General features: G+C 54.1%; 7 protein-coding genes across 7 annotated transcripts; 4 read left to right on the forward strand and 3 right to left on the reverse strand.

Annotated features, from left to right (window-relative positions):
* Window positions 1-705: 705 nt before the first annotated feature.
* PODANS_1_19440 (uncharacterized protein) lies at window positions 706-2964 on the forward strand (the record flags this gene model as incomplete). Its single annotated transcript, XM_001907374.1, has 1 exon — window positions 706-2964. The coding sequence occupies one exon, from the start codon at window positions 706-708 to the stop codon at window positions 2962-2964; it is 2259 nt and encodes a 752-aa protein (XP_001907409.1).
* Window positions 2965-3574: 610 nt separating this feature from the next.
* PODANS_1_19450 (uncharacterized protein) lies at window positions 3575-4872 on the reverse strand (the record flags this gene model as incomplete). Its single annotated transcript, XM_001907375.1, has 2 exons — window positions 3575-4659; window positions 4773-4872. The coding sequence occupies 2 exons, from the start codon at window positions 4870-4872 to the stop codon at window positions 3575-3577; spliced, it is 1185 nt and encodes a 394-aa protein (XP_001907410.1).
* Window positions 4873-6775: 1903 nt separating this feature from the next.
* Window positions 6776-8767, forward strand: PODANS_1_19460 (uncharacterized protein; the record flags this gene model as incomplete). The annotated part of the gene is made up of 2 exons (XM_001907376.1): window positions 6776-6854; window positions 6927-8767. 2 exons carry the CDS (start codon window positions 6776-6778, stop codon window positions 8765-8767), a joined length of 1920 nt encoding a protein of 639 aa, XP_001907411.1.
* Window positions 8768-11119: 2352 nt separating this feature from the next.
* On the forward strand, window positions 11120-11931 carry PODANS_1_19470 (uncharacterized protein; the record flags this gene model as incomplete). The annotated part of the gene is made up of 4 exons (XM_001907377.1): window positions 11120-11128; window positions 11222-11299; window positions 11370-11847; window positions 11903-11931. 4 exons carry the CDS (start codon window positions 11120-11122, stop codon window positions 11929-11931), a joined length of 594 nt encoding a protein of 197 aa, XP_001907412.1.
* A 4388-nt stretch (window positions 11932-16319) lies between these two features.
* Window positions 16320-17798, reverse strand: PODANS_1_19480 (uncharacterized protein; the record flags this gene model as incomplete). The annotated part of the gene is made up of 2 exons (XM_001907378.1): window positions 16320-17665; window positions 17720-17798. The coding sequence occupies 2 exons, from the start codon at window positions 17796-17798 to the stop codon at window positions 16320-16322; spliced, it is 1425 nt and encodes a 474-aa protein (XP_001907413.1).
* Window positions 17799-18210: 412 nt separating this feature from the next.
* Window positions 18211-20118, forward strand: PODANS_1_19490 (uncharacterized protein; the record flags this gene model as incomplete). Its single annotated transcript, XM_001907379.1, has 1 exon — window positions 18211-20118. The coding sequence occupies one exon, from the start codon at window positions 18211-18213 to the stop codon at window positions 20116-20118; it is 1908 nt and encodes a 635-aa protein (XP_001907414.1).
* A 496-nt stretch (window positions 20119-20614) lies between these two features.
* On the reverse strand, window positions 20615-21235 carry PODANS_1_19500 (uncharacterized protein; the record flags this gene model as incomplete). Its single annotated transcript, XM_001907380.1, has 1 exon — window positions 20615-21235. A coding segment is annotated over one exon (621 nt), but the record flags the coding sequence as incomplete, so codon positions are not given.
* Between the last annotated feature and the right edge of the window lie 2 nt (window positions 21236-21237).

Raw genomic sequence — 21237 nt, forward strand, 5'->3', positions numbered from 1 at the left:
CAGATACAATTCTACGACTTTGCGACTCGAGCACTTCCTGCCTCACCACCCCTCAAAATCACTGACCACTCAGCTTCGCCCACCAAATCCTCATCTGCGTCCATTTCACCACCGCTCAGCACACTGCCCTGCCAGCAGCCTTGCCTTTTACAAGTCCTTATCTCTGGTAAGAAAGTTTCTGGCAGATTCGCTTCCTTATCACACAATCTGGAAGTCCAAGCTCCCGCTCTGGATCAGTATCTGTCGAGCAAGCAAATGTGTGAGTGGGCTAGCGGTTGCCCTTATCCTTCTTGCTCCTTCTTCCCATTCACTTCTTATTGTGCCGCGCCTTTCACTATCAAGTGAATAAGAGATAAGGGCCTTTTTCTTTGCAGTCAATAGGACCCAACAATTATTTATTGTTTGCTCTCCTCGACCGAAAGCACCGCTATATATTTGCCCTCCCCCCCCCCAAAACAAAAGACTTTTAACTAGCAGCCGATCTTCTCAATTCCTATTTTGAGCTTCCTTCTCTGACAACCAAAAGCAGCTATACGAGCAGATCAAGCATCAGAGCTCCCTTTTTGACTTGTAAGCTATCGTTTCAAGACTCCGCTTCATTTTCGGCAACCTCAACTGACCCAGCTGAACAGCCGTCATAGACCTTTAGCCGCTTAGAATACTCACTTGTCACAATTTTCAAGTTGTTGTTACTCACACAAAAAAATGGCCGAAATTTACAACCCGGGGTCGGTGTCACAGCCACTCGTGATTGATGACGACGATGGCTATGAGTCGTTGTCAGGTATCAAGCATGAGCTTGAGGAGGGTCATCTTCTTCTCGAAGAAAGATTCGACGTCGACGATGTTTTCGAAGTCGACGAGTACGGCAACGAGGTCAACCCTTTTGAGGAGTTGGACCAGGAGTACCGGGCCGAGGGCCGACTGGAGGGCGACTTGTACGAGGTAATCGACCTTACCGAAGATGCCGACGACAACTCGGCAACTTCACGGCCAAGGACGGCGACAGCCAGCGATGAGGACATTCTCCAATACTGGACACTGGACGACGGGCTTCTTCTTACGCCACACATGACGGTGGAGCTCCGACCTTCCGTGGACCAAGAGGCAATCGAGTTTCTCCGTATCCTCTCCATCGTGAAGATTACCGAGCCTGAACGAACTTTCGCCGTGCTCCGCGGCTGGGGCTTCCGCAGGAGCCGGAACTTCCAAGGCTGCCTCCCCAAGAAGCTGAACGAGGTTTGCTTGATCGCCAAGATGAAAACCTCAGACAAGCGGGGTTGGATGGAGCAAGCCCTCATCGACGTGGATCCCAGGCAGGTGATGATGCTCAGGGATCTCCGGATGACCAATGCCGACTTCCCAGATTACCGGTTCAACGCTAACGAATATCACCGGCTGGGCAAGGAGATGATCAAGGAGTCTGGGCCTCTCGTCTGCCGGTGGAGGAAAGAGGAGCACCGCCATCCGAGGACGAAAGCCGCCTGCGAGTTCGCCTTTGTCAGGCTAAGCGAGGATGAGGTTGATGACCGATACCGAGTGAAGGACGCACAGATGGTGAACAGGTGGAGAGGGGGCGTTGTCCCTGGTGGCTCACACATCCCCAACAGGGACAGCCCCGGTCTAGTTCTCGACCTCGAGGACGAAGGGTCAGAACAGGCCAGTGATCTCCAGCCCGGGCAGCGCTATACTGCCGCGGATATTTTCGCCGGTGCGGGTGGCGCCTCGCGGGGTATCGAGCGCTCCGGTTGCCGACTTCTGTTTTCTCTCGACCACTGGGAGCCCGCCGCGAGGTCCCTCCGTCGCAATTTCCCCGGCACGCATATCTACCAAAAAGAGGTAACCGACTTTGTGACCGAAGATCTCCCGCCCGAGCATTCCTACCCGGACATCCTCCACCTCTCCCCTCCGTGTCAGTTCTGGTCCCCGGCTCACACCGTCGCCGGGAAAGATGACGAGAAGAACATCGCTGTCCTCTTCAGCTGCACCGACCTCATCAAGAAGCTCCGGCCCAGGGTTTTCACGGTGGAGCAAACATTCGGTCTCGTCCACGATCGTTTCCGTCTGTATTTCCACACCTTCCTGCAAGGTTTCACCTCGCACGGGTACTCCCTCAGGTACAAAATCCTCCACCTGAACCAGTACGGCCTCGCCCAAACCCGTCGCCGGCTGGTCATCATCGGTGCTGGGCCAGGCGAGAAGCTTCCCCCGTTTCCTCCCCCTACCCACTCCAAAACACCCGAGGTCGACGGCCTGAAGCCTGTCGTGACCCCCTACCAAGCGTTGTTGGCGATCAAGCGTATCAAAAGCGGCCATCCGATGCACAATCTGGCCACCGTTCATCGGTTTGACCCGCCCAAGCGCCCTTGGGATCCGAGCAAGCCGGTCAACACGATCACCTGCTCTGGCGGCCAGAATTACCACTGGTTGGGGGAGAGGCAATTCACTGATCTGGAATATGCTGTGCTGCAGGGGTTTCCACGCTGGCATCAGTTTTCCGAAACCAATGTCAAGAAGCAGATCGGCAATGCTTTCGCGCCGTCGGTGGTGAGGGTGCTATACGAGCATCTCATCCGCTTTTTGAGGAAGCAGGACGGGGTGGCTGGGAGCAACTTACCTCCTTCGTCCTCGTCGGGTGACAGTTCCCCTATTGCAATCCCAGACTCGGACGAGGAGAGGGACGAGCTCCAGTTTCTGGGGCTGGGCGGCCTGGGCACAAAGGACCAGCCGATGAAGTTGGATGATGAGGAGGTGGAGTACCTGGGGGAGTCCGCGAGGGGGTGGTCAGCAACGATGACTGGACGGTGGGACGGAAGGAGGGAGGGGGTTGGCAGGCGGACGAGGTGTGAGGCCCGGAGGTATGAAGTTGATGCGGACGGGTGGCCGGAGTATAGGGAGGAGGACTTTATGGAGTTGGATGCGGGGACGATGCAGGACCCAGTGGTTATTGATTGGGAGACGTGATTGACTTTTGGCAGGAGAGTGGATTTGTCTGAGTGTTGTACATAGAGCCTATTCTTTCAACAAGCTGGCATGTTATTGGCGATCTTATGAAGCAAGGAGTTACGCGGGTAGGCTAGATGTTTGTCATGAGCGAGGAGTTGGGTGGGAGGAGGTTTCGAGGTTTGTGGTCTCTTAAGCTGTCATTGTATTTTATATCAGGCAAGCGAGCATCAAAGTACAGCATTTCCATTGGTACAGGCAGAGTCCGTAAACACAGTATGCACTCTATTCCTCTTGTATTGTACTACAAATCTCAGTTCGCTACGGTGACATGTTCAATCTTGGCCCAACTGCCACCCATCAACTTTTCCTACGCCCAAAGTATCAGCAGTATTACCTCTTTTCTCCAAACCAACCCCTGAACTAATGTTCAACAGATGAAGCATGCCTGTCCTCTGAATGTGAACACCCGCCAAAACTCCTGCCGCTTCCCAAACTGGCTACCCAAGAAACCCGAGACACCGCCAACACAAACTTCCCAAAGTTCAATATCCCAAACCAAGACACCAAAGACAAGAAGAAAGCAAATACAGCATATCTTAATCAAAGCTACCCCTGTTCAGAATTTGGCTCACTCCTCCTCGCTTACCTCACTCTCGTTACCTCTGTCGTTCTCATCCATCTCCCCAAAGGCTGCCTCAAGCTCCGCCTCCAAATCACCCTGCATCGGATCCACCTCGGCTTCCTCATCTTCATCTGACGAGCCCACATCAAAAGTGTACTTTTCAGGTTCCTCCACCGGCACTCTAGGCTGAGAATCGTAGCTCGAAACCGGAGCACTCGGAGCCGGCGCCACCTCCTCAAAATCATACTCCTCGTCCTCGTCTGACTCCTCGCGAAGTTGCTGAAAGTGCCGGAAGTCTTCCTCGTGATTATGCTCTTCCTCTTCTTCGTAGGCGCCCTTGCCAAACTCTGAAAAGCGTCTATTGAGAGACGCAGCAGGCTGGAAAGTCGTAGGCGGTGGGGGCTTGGCGTCGGGATATTCGATTGTGAGACCAAAATCATCATCGTCGTCGTCCTCATCATCCTCGTCATCATCGACTTTCTTCTTTGGTGGTGGTACTTCACGCTTCTTCTCAGGAACAGATGGCATGGGAAGAGATGGTGCGGCGGGCGGGGCGGCGTTGGGATCCGGTAGAAAGAGAGCTTCCGCCCCCTTCTTTTCCACTTTGCCCTTTCCTTTACCCTTGGCCTCTGGCGTATTCTTTGCTGCTGGTGTGTTTTTGGCCGCGGCGCCTCTGGCTGCCGGCTTGGCCTTGGCTGGAGGGTCCTCTTTGAGTTTGGATGCCGCCGCTTTCGAGGCTGCCGCCTTGCCCTTCGCTTGTGTTGGCGGCGGCTTGGAACCAGAGGCAGCAGATGAACCGCCATTCTTGATCTCCAGTTGGGGGAACTTCTCTCGTAATGTTTCCACATTATCCGTTGGCGTCCTTGTCAGATTCATGTGGAACATGGAATCGACGCGGTGCAGTATGAAGGCCTGGCGCGTGGGATCGAATATGAGGGTATAGTTGTTGTCTTCGGCGGTTCGTACGCCATTGTATTGATATCTGTCGCCCTTGTCGTCGAAGCCAATGTTGTAGGAACCGTCTTTGGCCGACTTCTTGAGATGGGCCGTGTTCGGAGCTGTGTCTGACGAGAGCGTTGGTCGGTGGTTATCTGCAAACGAGATATTGTTAGCACGATTGGTGGTAAACGCACGCTGCTGTTGTCGGGTGGCTGCCTTGCTGAACCAGACCAGCAGAGTAGGGGTCTTTTTTGGTTCCGCTTACACCGAATGCCTGTGTATGTTTCCTTGGATGGCTTCCCCAGCAGCTCAGGACTGAGGAGTACTGGGTATTTTCCCACCTTTGTGGGGTCGATAGCAGCCATGATTGGCAATTCTCGCGTTGGCAGAGACGCGGGCGGGGTCGTAGGCGAGGCAATGCAATGCTCGAGGGCGGACGGCGGATGGCGGACGGCGGGAGAGGACAGGATCTGAATTGAACAATGGTTGGGGGTTGGAAGAGGGAAGTTCCAGGCCGGCTTCCGTGATTACAGCATCCACAACAAAACGTCTAGTGGGCAGACCGAACAGCGAACAGCAGTTGGGGGCTCCCACGTGCCGTCAAGGGTACCGCTGACCGCTGCTATTTATTGCCCGGCTGGGGTGATGGGCTTGGGACGCCGCTAAGACTTAGCGACCGGCGACAACAGCGGGGAGCAGGGAGCAAGGGGCAGTGGCTTCAGTCTTCCCCAGATCGCTGGGATGTCTTGGCGCGTGGGATGATGCTCCGTGGGATTGTTTGGGATTGTTTGGGACCGTGAGAGAAGACAACCGCAACCAAGGCTGTCCAGGCTGAATATCTGCAGAATCTGGACGCCCGTTCCCTTTGACAGACGACGCGCCTCGCGTTGCGCCTTCTTTGTCTTTGTTAGCTCTCGCAAACGTTGAACAAGCGCTGAGACAAACAGGATTGGCTTATCGGGAAGCGGTTGAAAATGGGCCGAGGGGCTCGCTTGGCAGTGGGGCTGGCCGTTGTGACACCATTCCAGGTCCACCCTTCCACACTGCCAACCTCAATTCCAACTTCCATCGTTTGTTCGATGAGTTACACGCAACTTCCAAGACGATTCTAGCGACTTTACCAAACCGAGATCCCCGTTCTATTGGCCGTATCTATCGATATGTTTTATCAGTCTGCCATCTCAGCAAACATCTATCGACAGTCTTCAGCTTACCTACAAGCCATCTTGGGGAAACGGATTCAGGGTCCTCGGCGCACAAGGACACAAGCTTATCCCATGTGGATAATATGGTCTCGCAGTGCGGCTCTGCTGGACCAATTCCACGGAAGAGGCTTGTACAATGAGGCTGTGGTTCCCTCCAAGTGGTCAGACTGAAGCCCATTCTCGCCATTGTCATCCGGCACCGCAGCTGCAACTCAAAACAGGCCTCCGGGTACATCATCTAGATCGGCTACCGTTAAAGATAGACAAGCCTAGGACTGCTGTGTTCCTGGATCAGGCCCCAGTTCCAGGCTTTCTCATTCCCGCGCCGTTGAGATGGCTGTGAGTCAGTGAAGGTACAGCCTGCATCTTTTCACCATCTCCAACCTTGAAGTTTGCCAGGCATCCGACTTCTTGTTAGCGCAGAACTGACGCCATGTTGACCGGCCCATCTCCAGCCACAACGGTTTCCAGGGTCGAGTCAGGGTCCCAACTGCCTCATACTTCTGCAAGACAATCTGCTAGGCTGGGTCAGGGACTTCAACATCGGGGAAAGCGCGCCGGACTCTTCTTCGTCCAAGGCCATTGCCTCCGGTCCCCGTTTGTTAGCCAGTTCCATGTGAGCAAGCGCAGCAGAGCTAACGGCCAAGCTCTACCATCATGGGACGAAACGGGCCTCTTCAAGTCCATGACTTGATACTCGCTAATCTATCGAAGCTTCAAGTTTACAAGTCCTATCTCCCTCTCTTTAATGCCACATTGCCTCCGGACAAGTGCCCTCTTTCTTTCATGGCCTGTTGTTTTTCTATTACTGGACCCCTTCGATGGCATCCACCACCATACAAGGGCCGAGATGCGCTCGACAACCCGGGTCTAGCAGGACGACACCCATGGCAACGACGCGGACATGGCTGACAGCCAGTCTACTGTCGATCTCGCAGCTCACTGCAGCTTACACACTTGATTTGAGCTCAACGGGTGAGGCTCGGTGCACCACATCCTGACCACAGTCCCGGCATTGACTCTATGACACCCTGCAGACTCTCTCAAATCCGTCGCGAGCTCCATGACCGAAGACATGATGTCATTCTACTCAGGAGACAAACCAGGGGGCACCCCTGGTTTGCTCCCACAGCCATACTACTGTGGGTTGCTACCCAACCCACCAGAGAATCATCATGAAAGACCTCACACACACTAACCCAACCGGAGCTCAGGGTGGGAAGCAGGAGCCCTCATGGGCGCTCTTATTGACTACTGGTACTACACCGGCGACACCCGCTGGAACGCCCTCACCACCGAAGGCCTCCTCTTCCAAACCGGCCCCAATAACGACTACATGCCCCCCAACCAAACCGTCACCGAAGGAAACGACGACCAAGGCTTCTGGGGCATGGCCGTCATGACGGCCGCCGAGTACAACTTTGACAACCCACCCCCGGGCAAACCACAATGGCTCTCCCTCGCCCAAGCTGTCTTCAACACCCAGGCCGCTCGCTGGGACGCTGAGGACTGCGGCGGCGGCCTCCGGTGGCAGATCTTCACCTGGAACAACGGCTACGACTACAAGAACTCCATATCCCAAGCTTGCTTTTTCAACCTGGCTGCCCGGCTGGCCCTGTACACAGGGAACCAGTCCTACGCCGACTGGGCAGACAAAGCCTGGGACTGGATGGTGGCTACCAACCTCATCAATCCAGAGTACTACTACATCTACGACGGCACCCACATCAACAACTGCTCCGAAATAACCCCCTACCAGTGGACTTACAATGCTGGCGCGTTTTTGCTGGGTGCGGCGGCATTGTACAATTACACCACCGGCCCTGTCCAGTCCGTCTGGAGAGACCGTGTCGACGGCCTGTTGAACGGCACCTCTGTCTTCTTCACCGGCCCCAACAAGGACATCATGACCGAAGTCGCCTGCGAGCCCGTCGACCTCTGTGACCTCGACCAGCAGTCTTTCAAAGCTTACCTCTCCCGCTGGATGGCCGCCACGACTAAATGGGCGCCTTGGACATACGACAGGATCAAGCCGCTGCTGCAGTCTTCTGCCCAAGCTGCCGCGGGAACGTGTAAGGGAGGGGCGAATGGACGAATGTGCGGGCTGAAGTGGAATCAGGGGCCCAAGTGGGATGGGAGCACGGGGGTGGGGCAGCAGATGGCGGCCATGGAGGTGGTGTTGGGGAATATGATTGGGCAGAGGCATGGTCCGGTGACTGATCGAAAGGGGGGGACGAGTAAAGGGGATCCGGGGGCGGGGGGACAGGATATGGGACGGAATGATCCGTTGCAGCGGGCGGGTGCGTGGCCGCCGGTTAGTCAGGGGGGTAGGGCGGGGGCGTGGATACTGATGTTGCTGACTGTTTTGGGGGTTGTTGGCGGCTGTGTTTTTGTTTTGGTAGATGAAGGGGATGGGATGGAGGAGCAGATTGAGGGGGTCGGGGACGTGGTTACTGTTGCTGGCGGGATGGGGAGGAGGAGCGATGGGAATAAGTTGAGGAAGGAGAGTCCGAATATTTTGGGGGCGATGGTGGCGGCGGGGTCGTTGGAGAAGGAGAGGGGCGGGGCGGTGAATAGAAGCGATAGTGATAGAACGCTGAGGGGGGATGAGGATGGGATGGGGGTGGGTGAGGTGAAGAGGGGGGCGGAACACGTGGACAAGCCGGTGGGGGAGCCGCCTATTATCAAGGTGCCTCATCCGAGGAATAGGAAGCCGTTGAGGACGACGTTGTTGGCGAAGCAGCATCAGAGGCAGTGGTCGAAGTCGAGGCGGAATTATTGGGGAGATAATGATGGAAGTGGGGAAACGGTGGTGGGGGATCTCGTCAAAGACAAAAATGTTGATAACAATAACCGTGTTGAAGCCGTCAGTGCGCCACCGCCAAAGAAGAGAAGGCAATCAGATCCCGGGTCAGACAGCAATAAGGATAAGGTCACGCTTCCGAGAAAAGGGCCGTCGAGGAAGGGGGTTAGGTGGAACGATACGGTGGAGGGTAGCTTGCGTTTGGATGCTCAGCAGACGTATTCGGCGTATTGGGAGAGTGAGTGTTATTGACCTCCTGGGTTGGAGTGTGTGTACATACTTTGCATTGGTTGGAGATTTTCTTCTGGGACAGTCATTTTGGGATTCTGAGAGGCACAATTGGGATACAATCACAACATTGGAAGGGAGGGCATATTGTATATCATTTGGCACGGGGAAGTGCTGATGTGGTTTCGTATGTGTAGGGTTAGGTTGAACTTGATCAGTTGGCTTACCTCATCACACATTGTCATGTTGCACATGCAGGGTCGCTGCTGGTGAGGGGGCTTGATATGTCAGGAGTGGGCGAGAAAGGTGGTCGAGTGTATTGTATAGTAGTTCAAACATACTCCTTCCAACAGCCTCAGTTACCCTCGTCACAACAACCCTTGTGGTCAAGTGGCAAGGGTATCAGGGCTGCTCACGCCGCCGCCCACCGCCGGGCTCACCAAGAGCTCGATGGCGGATTCCTTGCAAAACCTTTCGTAGCTGGGTTTTCGGCGCCCGCCCCTTGAGGGCGGGTGAGCTTTTGTTTTTCAGGCCAGGCTTTTACAAGTTTGGGTCTGGGGTCTGGTTTCATGTTTTTGAACCTCAACTCCAATCAGCTCATAATACAGCTGCGACTTGCTCGGATTGTCGGAAAAACACGGAGGTAAGTGGTAGAAATTACTTCTTGTTGACGGTTGCCCTCAGCCACGAGCTGTTGCGATTTTGGAGTCGAAATAGGCACTCATGTAAAAGTCGAGGAAGAAAAACATTCTGCTCCGTTTCTCATTTCTACGACTGGCTAACATTTGGCCTGCTATGGCCGTGTGTCTGGCAGAATGCCAGTATGGGAGTGTTTGAAACTTCGGATTTTGGCCTAGAGAAAATATAAGTTTATGTGTCAATAAAGCATCCGTTTCGGAATGTCTAATCACGTTTCGGGACCGCAAGTCAAAAGACTGAGATGTGAGTTGGAAAGACGGAAAGCTCTGGTCACCGCTTCTTTAGACATGAGCCGGGTACTTTTTGAAGCATAGCCTGAGGAGAGATCTACTGTGAAAAAGGCAACAGCTGACTGGCGATGAAGTTCCACAAATCAACGTGATTGCCAAACACAAAGCAGATTCTCTTCGCACAATCACAATCACGATGTGTGGAATGTGTACCACCATCTCGACGGTCGACAGTGGCACAAGTACAACCGTTGATCAGTGCGCTTAAGTCCTTAAGGCCACCCTGTTTGAGGAGATGCTCGACCCACGCACGAGAAAAAGATAAATGAGGTGTCAAAATAGGGTGCTGACATGCGAAGTGAGTTACGTGCTGAAGTCTCAGTCACCACGATGGGAATATTCTCCGTGGCCAATGAGACTTATAGGAGAATGAAAGCGCCTCGATCGATCCGGGACCGGGAACTGGGGGGGCGGGCGGTGAAATTGGCACTTTCGGTTGTTGAAACAGGCTCTGTGGTGATGTTGTGGTTGTTGCGATTGCCCATGAGGTTGTTCGATGCTGTTCATTTCAATGTGACTATTCGCGACATAGAAACCTTCTGTCCAGTCGTTAAGGTCATCTGACCATCTGACAGCGGAGATCTGGTCTCGCAGCAGCGTTGCCTGCATGAAGCAGTGTAATATTCCTCGGTGCCTTGCTCGAAGGATCGATGAGCAGGGTCCCCTGAAATATCTTCTTGTGCTCCTGTTACCTCCTGCCGAGGATGTCGGGAGGCGCTTGCAGTTGATCCGTCCCCAAGTCGGTGACCCACGGGCATGATACACGAGGTTGGTCCGTGGTAGCGTTTAATATATGCTGATCTGGAATGCTGCAGGAGAAACAGAGATGCTAGATACAGTGGTCCATCGTCGGCTGCGCGGGTATCCGTAGGTTCGGCCGCCTGGTCCACCTGGCCTTCTTGTCGAGGGAAGAAGACCCGGTTAGGGCACGGTAATGGCTTTGGTTGGAGGATGAGCGAGAAACTCGAGATCGCATGCATAGGTTGCTCAAATCCGGTGGTACTGTCACCAATGCTGACAGCATGGGACGAAGAAGAGCTGGAGCAGCATTCACTTCCCAAGCGCTCACCAAACCTAGCACTTGGACCCTTGATCCGACACACAAACTCTTGGCCGAGAGCATTAACCGCTCTGAACCGAGCGGCTGAGTTTGGCTGATTCACTATGTTGTGGCAGCTACCCGCTTGTACGAGGCACTGGCGCCGTCCCGTCATTGTCTCCAGTTCCCAATCAGTTCACTGTGCTCTTGGTGACTTGAAAACCTTGACCGCTCCGCTCTTGCAGGTAGCCATGGAGTTGCTCTCGGTTTGCGATTGTCGGCAAGTTCCATAACTTGGCGTCTCCCCGGATTTCCCTGGGGCACGTCGGGACCGGTAGTCATCCGGCGATGCGGAGAGTGAGTAGGCTTCCTTCATCGGCTCGAGTCAATACTTTATCAGGGGGTCCGTCCAAAGATTGCCTCCTCCACAACATAACTGACAGGACAAAGATTTTGACTCCTTGGACGACTCCAACACTCGGTGTCGACGCGTGGCAACCTTTCGCCATCCACCCATACGCAATTCCGGTACGTTGGGGATAGTTTAGACCACTCAGCGGTCCCGTCGACGAGTCCTTGCAACTGACGAAGCGCTCAGGGACCAAAAATGCCAGATTATATTGGGTCACCTGGGGGTGACCATGCAGATTTCAACCAGTCTTCGAATGCCATCCAGGACAAACTCGGAGGCACCGGCAATATCGTTAACATCACCGCCGCCGAGATCGCCGTCATCGTTATCACAGTCACCCTGGTCTTGTTGGCTCTAGTTGGTGTCTTTTACTGTCGAATCTTGCAAGCTCGTCGGGATCTCGATATAGAAAACAAGGCGAAGGAGCGGGCTGCGGGCCCCGCGCTGGGCGATGCCATAGAACTGGTACACACCAAGAGAGCATCCGGGAGCTCTTGCGATACGGTATCGATCAAGAATAGAGACGAGATTGGCGAGCCCAGCTCGAGCAAGGGTAAAACGCCGGCCGCCATGGAATCGAACCAAGAACCAAAACTGCCTCTTCGACACTATATCCACTGGAAGAACCCAGATCCGAACGGACAAACTAAGCAACAAGAAGAAGGTAAGCAAAAGCTGCTAAACCAAGGCTTCGAGCAATCACTTACTCGGTGTTGCAGGTTCCTCTTCTTCACACCCTCCGTACTGACCCCAAGTCTGGAGCATCTCGCTCCTTTTGAGAAGACCTTGACGTAATGGGGTCTTGCAGAATTCCCGCCCCTGAGTAAGCTGGATATGGGCCGACGATATTCGAAGGGGCAAAAGTTGGTTGCCCAGTGGCTGTTGTTGGAGAGATGATGGAACGAAGGGGAGATTTTTTCGTCAAGCTTCGGGTACCATTCCCGCCATAGCGGGCAGTGTGTGCAGGAAGGTTAGATCATGGGGCATTTTGGTGAGCTGTTTTGAGGGGATTGTTTTGCGGCGTTCACGAGATACTAGACTGTAGAGGCTTCATGCCAGAAATTGTTAGCGCCTATTTCCACCAAGCTTCCAAGTTTTCTGAGTTGGATACGTACAACTGAAGCATCGGTCCAGAGGCCCCCAAAATGACGATAAGAGTCGATCAAAGAACGTAGGCGAGGTCGATAGGTTGGTCCTTGGTGTTGGGCGAGATGCCGAGCCGCAAACACGTCGAGTGGTCAGGTCACTGAGTAACGAAGAGCTTGGTAGGAGCAGCTTGAGGTACGTAAACATCATCAAGAAAAATGAACAGAGCAGGACATGGAGTGTGTGGGCATCGTTTGAATCCCCCAAAAGTGCAATCAATGCTCGCGACAAGCCAAGTGATCCTTCGCGGGCCGCACCGAGTGATCCCAGCTTAGCGTCTCGGCTGCTGACAACTCCCCCAACCCACAATCCGGGGGTCACTAACCCGATTTCACTGCCAACCCCAACCCAGTTGCATCTTCGCCCCGCTGTTATCGACATGAGATGCCCCGAGGACCGCACCAGTCAATGCTATTTCTGGTTATCAACTGTTTCCATTATCCTGCTGCGCAACTCGATGGATTCTCGGCATGGGGAATCATCGACCATCAACCGGCACTTGTTCCAATCTCCACCTCTTGCTGCCTGGTATCGCTGCAGTATCTCGTCTCGGGACAAGAGCAGGCGAACATGATCGCCGAGGGATACCTCAATCAAGTAAGCCGAAACCATGGAAAGGTGACTACTGAAACAACCCAACGTCCCCAGATATCCCCAATGCAGCCTCTAGAAACAATTCGCCAAGGCAAAATCCCCGCACCGGACCGGTCAACGAGAATGCAGCATGAAGAAGCAAAATGGTGGAGGCAGTCCTCACACAGATCCACACCGGTGAGGATCTATTGCAGAAGAGCATCCAGCAAAGGTCTCATAAGCTTAGAGACCGTCCAATGATAACCCATCGGCTAACACTTGGATACCGTAGACATGCACCTCAATCCATTTTTGCCATGCATTTCGCCATCTCAGTTGTTCGCAAGCACGGCAAAAGCTTTGATGGAACCCAACAATCAGTCCTCTCAAGTGCCACCTCCGAAAGGGCGACACGACAGCTGTCATGATGCCTCTCTGGTTGTAAAGGGCAGGTTTGAACGGTTCAGGAGCATATTCCCCGGCAGAATCCCTTCAAAGGCCTATCAAGTTCGATGCTCAGTTCCTCACGATCTCAGACTCCATGATATCTCGGAGAATCCTCTCCGAGAGATGTGCTCTTGAAGAACATAAACCCAATATAACCAAGGAGAAACTTCTCCGGAAACTCAACTTTGTAGGAGATAAGTCTCCGGAAACTGTGATCGAGTCGATGAATGACGATGGCCTCAGTAGGATGTACGAGGCATATTTCATGTCGTACGATCAGTTCTGCATTTTGATTCGTTGGCGGTCATCAACCAAGCCAGATGGAAAGGGTATGCAACTCGTTGTTGAGTTTCTGTGGTTGAGATCCTTGTGCACCCATCACGTTGTACTGACCAATCAGCAAGCGGCTGGTCGACATGATAGCACTGTGAGGCCATCCTGACAGTTTTTTTTGATACCAGACTGACGGCAAAATGAAGGTACGTTTACGACAAAGCGAGCATACCATGACTTGCACACGACAGCATCAACATCCCATCAAAATCCCATCAAAATCCCATCAATTTCCCATCATTCTCACCCAATGAACTTCTCACATGCACCAACGTGAGACTGTCGCCTACACATGTCGTCCCACAGTGCTCACCCAGCCCCAGCTCTCTGGCCGAGACACTTGCGCAAAAATTGCTTCAGCATTTCTTGCGCGCGCAAAAATTCAGAGTTTGGGAAGTTTCGATTTTCTGCGCGCAAGAGTTGAAATTTTGCGCGCAGATTTAGGAGAGACAGGTCCGCAAGAATTGTGGCTCTTGCCATGAATTCTACGATTGGAGAGAATACGCGAGTGCGAAAAAGACACAGACCAATAGCATCACCGCATCGCAACTGCTCCCTTGGCAGCCTGCACCCTGGGTGCATAAGTCACCGCTGTGAAATGAAGATGTGGGGCACTGCGCAAGAATTCATGTTTTTGCGCGCAGAAATTCGACATCTTTTTTTCTGAGGGAACGAGAGCGTCATTTCTATACAATCATGATTTTGGGCGTGACCCTCACCACCTCCGGACCACGCTTCTTCTGGGTCTGGTCCGGAGCGGCACCTCTTCGCCGCGAGAAGGGGGTCGCACCCCCTTACCGCCGTCTTCAGACTGCTGTCGTGAATCCCGATGTCACTGCTCCGCCGTTTTATATTCAAAAGGACCCCCCAAAAAAATACCTCTAACTGAGGATCCTTCAAATGAATCGACTCTGGCTTTGTCACCGCGGATAACACCACAAGCTTCCTGGCCTGCGCGATGGTGACAGTAGGAATGAGTATGAATGCATGTCGATCTTCCGGGCCACCGCGGGTGTCGTCGTCGAACATCCGGAGCGCTGTTCATCTTCACCAAACACATCGCGGGCAGCATCTGGAGCATCCATGCGCTGCTATGACCGCGTATATGAAACGTTGCGTCCCTGTCGTCTGTGCCTCCGGGGAATGAGATATATCGCGTCCGGATCTTCCCTCAGGTATCATCACCGCCCGCGTATATGGACTGTTGCTTCCGCAACTCTCTCCGGAAGCCAGTTGATGCCTCCTCGACGTCTTCGCCCCCGGGGACAAATATTGACCTCCGGATCCAACCTGATGCTGTCGAAAATGTGTAAGTGATTGAGATGGGTTGTCGGAGGCCATAGCGGTTTCCGGGCCAAGCTGTATTATATAGAATGGGGCCTGCCACCGCACTCAAGCATGAATACTTGCTTCCGTACCACACAGTTCAACCCGGGGAAGTTTGTGTCCTGTCCTTTGCGTGCCATCGCAGTCAATGCACGAAGTCGAGATATCACGCCGGAAAGAATTCCGTCCCACACTTTCCCACCCTCAACACCACCGCTAGGATAACCCCAAAGGGGGCATCCGCGGAGAAGCAGTTCCCCATTCCGTGCCTTCCTCTCACATACATCCCATCAACCTACTTTGTCAAGTCCATGTCGAAGTGTTGTATCTTTCCGAGCCAACTCACCCAACCCATCTCGCAAAAAGTTCCCAAGATTCCTAACCCATACATTCCCTCGACTTTACTGAACATCCCGCAGGATGTGATGCCTCTTCTCCGCGGGGCTACCTGGACCTGTCCAGAGCTGTATTTCCTCGGAATCTAGACTCTTTTTCCGCGGAAACGTCTCCTTCCGGGGAGATGCTACAGTCTCGTCTTATCTGCAGTTTGAACCCGGCGACAATGTTGCTGTTGCGGATGGGTGACTTGGTGCCCAAACTATACGGTACATATGCGAATATGTCACGATGCCTGACTGAAACCCCCCTCTCACCCATCTTCTCGCTTTCGTCATTCTCGTCATATCAAAGACCTTCGAAAACATCGCCGAGGTTGTCCACCGGCAGTTGGGTCTGAGAGGCCCAGCCCAACTCCTCCCTAAATCACAGTGTCGAAGCACCTAGACCGCAAATATTCGCGATCGGGGACTCTGTTGAACGCTGCCCGGAGGGCGCGCGGACTTTGGACCCTCCGGTTATCGACGCTCTTTCTTTGCTGCTGCCCCATGGTCACTTGCAAATCATCATTCAGCCCAACAATTGCACAGCCGTCTAGTCAGAGCCGCCTCCCCCCAGTCCACGATTGCCAGTCTTGGGTACGACAGATAGCCCGCCTCAGCTCGCGGTCATTAATCCATTCCCAGCATCAAAGACCACAAGACAGTTTCACAGACATCTCGGACAAGAAGCACACGACTTCCCCGGGAACACCAGACTAACACTCACAACCACCACCCAGACATCATTGATCAGCTGCAAAAAGCAAATATCAATTCGCGCCCGAACGCCTTCCGCGCGTGCTCGCGCTCCCTACCCCAAACGCCGGCGCTATACATGCGTATATCTACATGAGCAATCGAAATCTCAACCCGTAAAAACCGCCTGTCCACCGTCCCAGCTTCCCCAGTCCACCTCCGTTAAACCATTTCTGAATCATACAAACTCTCCCACTCTCAACGCTTCCCCTCGGGCGACTTTGGGCTTTTGGGCAAATACCGACTCTTGATCGCATGCCCGATGACGCTCATCCTGCTCCCGATGGTGCCGTCTTGCATTCGGCTCGCGAGGGCTTCTTCCAGGGCTGACTGGGTGACTGAAGCGTCTATTGCACACACACGCACGATTGGTACCGGCTGAAAGAAAGGGTAGGTAGGCATCATGTAAAAACTCACCATCAAGATCACTAAAACTGCTCCCCATGCTGGGAGTGCCCGTGCCGTCGCTGCCCTCACGGGAAACCCCCTTTCCTTTCTCTCTCAGCTCGGCCGTTCTGCTTCTCGGGGATAGTGTCCCATGAATGTGATCTTGACCGGCAACAGGGTATCTACCCCCACCGGCTGCCAGGGCAGTTCCAGGACGGTGAACGATAGCCGCTGAACTAGCTGATGAGTCGGATGTTTGGCTGAACTCGCCACCGCCGGTGACACCAACAGGGGCACCTCTCAGTGTAGCGCCCAAATCCATCTGTTGTTGATGTGGGGGCGGTAAGAACGCAGGCTCGGGTTCATCCTCGTCTTCTTCGGCAAGGCCGTCAAATCCAGCGCGGTGGTCGCCGTAAACGGAGAATCGGGGCGGACGTCGAATGATACGGCTCTGGACGGGGGAGTCGTCAGAGTCCGATTCCTCTTCGCTTTCTGAGGCAGCTGGGCTGGCGGAGACAGAAGGCTGGGCGGCGCCGAAGGTGGAGGTGTCATCTTGATCTGTTCCTTCGCGCTGTTGATACGAGAAAGAAGACATGTAACGACCTGTAGATCGGGTGGAGGTGACAGAAGGGGCTGGTCTGATGCCGAGCTGGGTCTGGGTTGGGATAGTAGTGCCGGCGGATGAGTTGCGCGAGACGGCAGGGCGGAGAGGGATGGTGGTGGGCTTGGCTGCAGAAGGGCCGGCTCCGACGGTGGTGGCATACTCTGCGTCCTGTCTTGGGAGAGGAGCAGACGGAGTATCTTTGCGATCATTGCGCATAGAAAGAGAAGAAGGAGCTCTGCCACTGGCCGAACCAGTGCGTCTCAGGGGCTCCGATATCTGAGGATAATGGGTGGTGTGGGAAGAAGGCTCGGCGCCGGGGATGGGTGAAGGAGCAGCAGAACCTCTACCTGTGGCTGCCTTGAGCATCTGAGCGCGGATTTGGCTTGCATGGCGATCTGTGAGGTAGTTTGCCATCTGAATAAGGAAATCGACGGTCACCTCGAATTGTGAAGCTCTATAAGCACACAGTGTTAGTACACACTGAGGTCGTCCATCGACAAGGCAACATGCGGCTCTTACAGCTCGTTCCCTGCCTAGATGTTAGTAACATGCTTCAGATCAAAAGACACAAGAATGAACTGGCTTACAGTTGATATTTCCACCCGAGCGTGAGTTATCGGAGATGATACTCCAAAGCGCGTTCGACTTCTCTTCGTTCCAGTCCATCTATGCCGGCGTCAGTGAGTGAGTTCACAAGGCGGGCACAGTGCGAGCGCGTGCAACGTACCAGCGGCGGATCGACGAAGTCGCCGCGCTTGATGGGCAAGCGAATGTAGAGCAGGTACTTGGGTTCCTGCGCCACGCTCGCCTGCCCCTTGGTTTCTTTGGGCTCTGGGGCCCGGCCCTCTCTCTGTCGTCGTTGCTCCTCCATTTCTTGGGAGCTCGGGGAGGAACTGTTCTGGTGACTGTTCCTCGTGGTCTTCCTCTTCAAAGATGGTTTGCAGCCGCGCAGGTCGCTGAGGTTGGCGGCGGGCCGGGACGTTTTCAGCAGGCTCCCAGGCGCTGCTAGCGCCCCCAGTGGGCAGCCTGGGGAAACGCAGCTGGGGGCCTACAGGCGCCTCGTCGTTGGAGTGATCGGATGACATTTTGGTGGACCGTGCGTGGTGTTGCTGTCGTTGTCGGGGCGCTAGTCCTATATCCAATGTTATTGTTGCTTGGGAAAATCGGCTACAGCAATATTCCAGCAGATATTTACCTGGCCGAAAAAGTTCAAGTGGGGCCTGCAAATGCTGTTGTTCCAAGCGGGTCTGCTCTTTGCTATTCTTCTAACCGGATATGCCCCATGTACACCACAAACAGTGGCCCAAGCTCCCCTGGGGCTCCATCCTGTAGTTGCTGGGTAGACAACTTTGGTGACTTTTGGGGGCCAGATCAAGAATTGGGGTCCTGCAAGTCACTGAAAAAATCGCGTCGCCTTTTCTCGCAGCTTCGGAGAACAGGCTACAAAGGCTCAACCGGCCATTTCGCTTTGTGGTCACAGCATATTCGATTCTCACAGCAGCTCTCTTCCTTTGATTCCATTGGCTCCTGCCCTCCCTGCAAAACTTACTCAGCTGTCTTGCTCTCCCTGCGTTCGCCTGAAACCATGGCCCCATTAATCCTACACAACGTGCCAGACGACGAGCTGTACGTAGGAGACGACGGTATCAAGAGACCATATGCCATGGTCTTTCCACAGTCCGTATTTCACAACCATCTGCCACCCCCCTCCGCCGCGACTGACATGGAGGAAAACAGGCAGGATGGCTCGCTGAGAGCGAGGAAGGCAGTCAACGAGACAGGGTCGTTTGGAAAGTCGACGCGACGGGCGAGGTCGAAAACCGCGACGCCTGCGAGAAAGGAAGATCCAACCATAGCCGCTGCCGATAAGATCTTTAGCAACTGGATCGCGAACCAAGCCCCCATCAGCCAGGCCCCCGCGCCATCACAAAGCGACAGAGCTGCGCAGAACCAACGGCGTCCAAGTCTTCACCCATCGACTTCTCAGCAGAATCTCTCCCAAAACGACGAGAAGGTACCCCCAGAAGCCAAATTCATCAAGGCCAAAGAGCCAACCGAGGTCATACTGCGAGGGTACCGCTCCGCCCAACAGCAATATGCCGCCATCAACCACTACGAGCAGCTCGCAGGGAGAATATGCGAGGACTATTCGCGTGACCCCCCGGTGGAGAGCAGGCGATACAAGTCCGAACTCCGGGACCCAGCATTCGCCCGCCGGAAGGCCCTCACCCCAGAAGAACGTGCCAAGGTTAATAAAGCCGACAGTGGGTTGCACTGGGTGAAGGTCACCTTCGAGTCCGCCGAGGCCGCCGAAGCAGCCATCTATGCCTCTCCCCAGATTATCCTAGGTCACCAGGTCTTTGCCGAGCCATACACCGGCCTCCCACCTCCGCGCGACGAAGCCGTTCCCGACCCATCCATAGCCGCCGGCTTCGGCATCCAGCGCACCAACTCCGGCAGACGCCAGTCACAACAACAGCCCCGAGCTGGCACCGCGGCCGCCGCAGGCTTCAACCCAGCCTGGCTCAACCCCGACAGCTTCGACTCTGGGTTCTCCCACACCTCTAGTCACACAGCAGACACCGGCACAGCCGCCTCTACCGACTTTGAGACACAGCCTCTCTCTCGAACCGTCACACCGCCCAACCCATTCGCCTTTGACAATATCGTCGCCGAGCAACCCCGGCAACAGGATAAAGATGCGGATGATTTCTGCCGGCTGATCCCCGAAGTGAGGAAGGTTAAGCTCCTTCCCATGGAACAAGCTCTCCTGCCCGCCCCGTCGGTCGCCCAGCGGGTAGCACACTACGTTCCCTTCATCAGCTGGTTCAACGGCGCCATGATCGGGACTCAGGTCCCACGAACCGAGCTTGGCGAGTTTGACTGGGTGGCTGCGAGTCTGTACTGGAAGTTTTTGTGGTGGTTGGATTTCTTGTTTGGGTTGTTTGGGGGTGATATCCGGAAGGCGGCAGACCAAGATGACTAAGGAGGGAGAACAAAGGAGACAAAGAAGGAGACAGAGATTTTTTTTGGCATGGATTAATGAGTTGATAGACTGAGCCCCTGTTGACACTTTTTTGCGGCGGAGTTGCATAAATAGGCAGGCGTTTAGGATTTGTTGTTGCAGGCAGTGGTTATTCGTAGTTTTAACTGTTTACACCTAGCGAGGGAAGGGGACAATTGTACAAAAATGAAATGGAGAGATTATGTGTCAAAAAACCAGTCTGGTAACAGTGTATTCGCTATGCTATTGTATGCAGTCAAAAAAAACAGCCTCATAGATACTTGTAAACAAACCCCCTATTCGTATCAACAACATCAAATAAGCGCCATGCAAAAAAAAAAAAAAAAAAAAAAAAAAAAACGTCTACACATATCGTCATGTTCTAAAAGGGGTATATCATGCCAATCCAATCTCTCTTTCTCTTTCTCTCGCTCATCCGCACACAGCATTCACACACCTTGATCACAACACTGGCACCTCAAGGCGAATTCCTTTCTGTGTCGGCCACACTCCAACTACTCTCCCCGCCCCCAACCCTCTCCTGGGGTTCGCCCAAACTCGTACTCACCAAACTCCTGTCCCTCAACAACAAGTTCCCCGTCTCGCTCGCCAAACTCGACGAGCTCCTCCTCTTCCTCAACCCCTCGTTCCTCCACGGATGCGCCTCTTCATCGTCGGTTTCCGTCTTGCCCTCGTCGTCATCCTTCTTCTCCATCCCCACCAGCCCCCCATCATGATCCACCTCCACACTCGTCCCCAACAACCTGTCCGGATTCATCCTCACATGCTGCGGCTGCGGACTAAAAGGTCTCACCCCCCTGCTCCGATTAAACTGCTGCCCTCCTTGCTGCGTCTCGGCAAAAACACTCCCTCCTTCCTCGTCCTTGTCCATGCCCCCCAACGAATCCAACCCCACCAAACCCGCCAAGCTCTGATACCTATCCCCCTGCTGTCCTTCCAGACCCCCTCCAGCAGAAATCAGCAAGCTGTCCCCCCTCACCCCCCTCACCGTCCCCCCTTCTCCCGAGCTATCATTCGCCAGTATTGACTTGGGAGGTAGTATACTGAACAGTTTACTCTCCCCCCCACCTCCCCCCCCTC

The sequence above is a fragment of the Podospora anserina genome, chromosome 1 (genome assembly GCF_000226545.1).
Source record: "Podospora anserina S mat+ genomic DNA chromosome 1, supercontig 4".
Lineage (NCBI taxonomy): Eukaryota > Fungi > Ascomycota > Sordariomycetes > Sordariales > Podosporaceae > Podospora > Podospora anserina.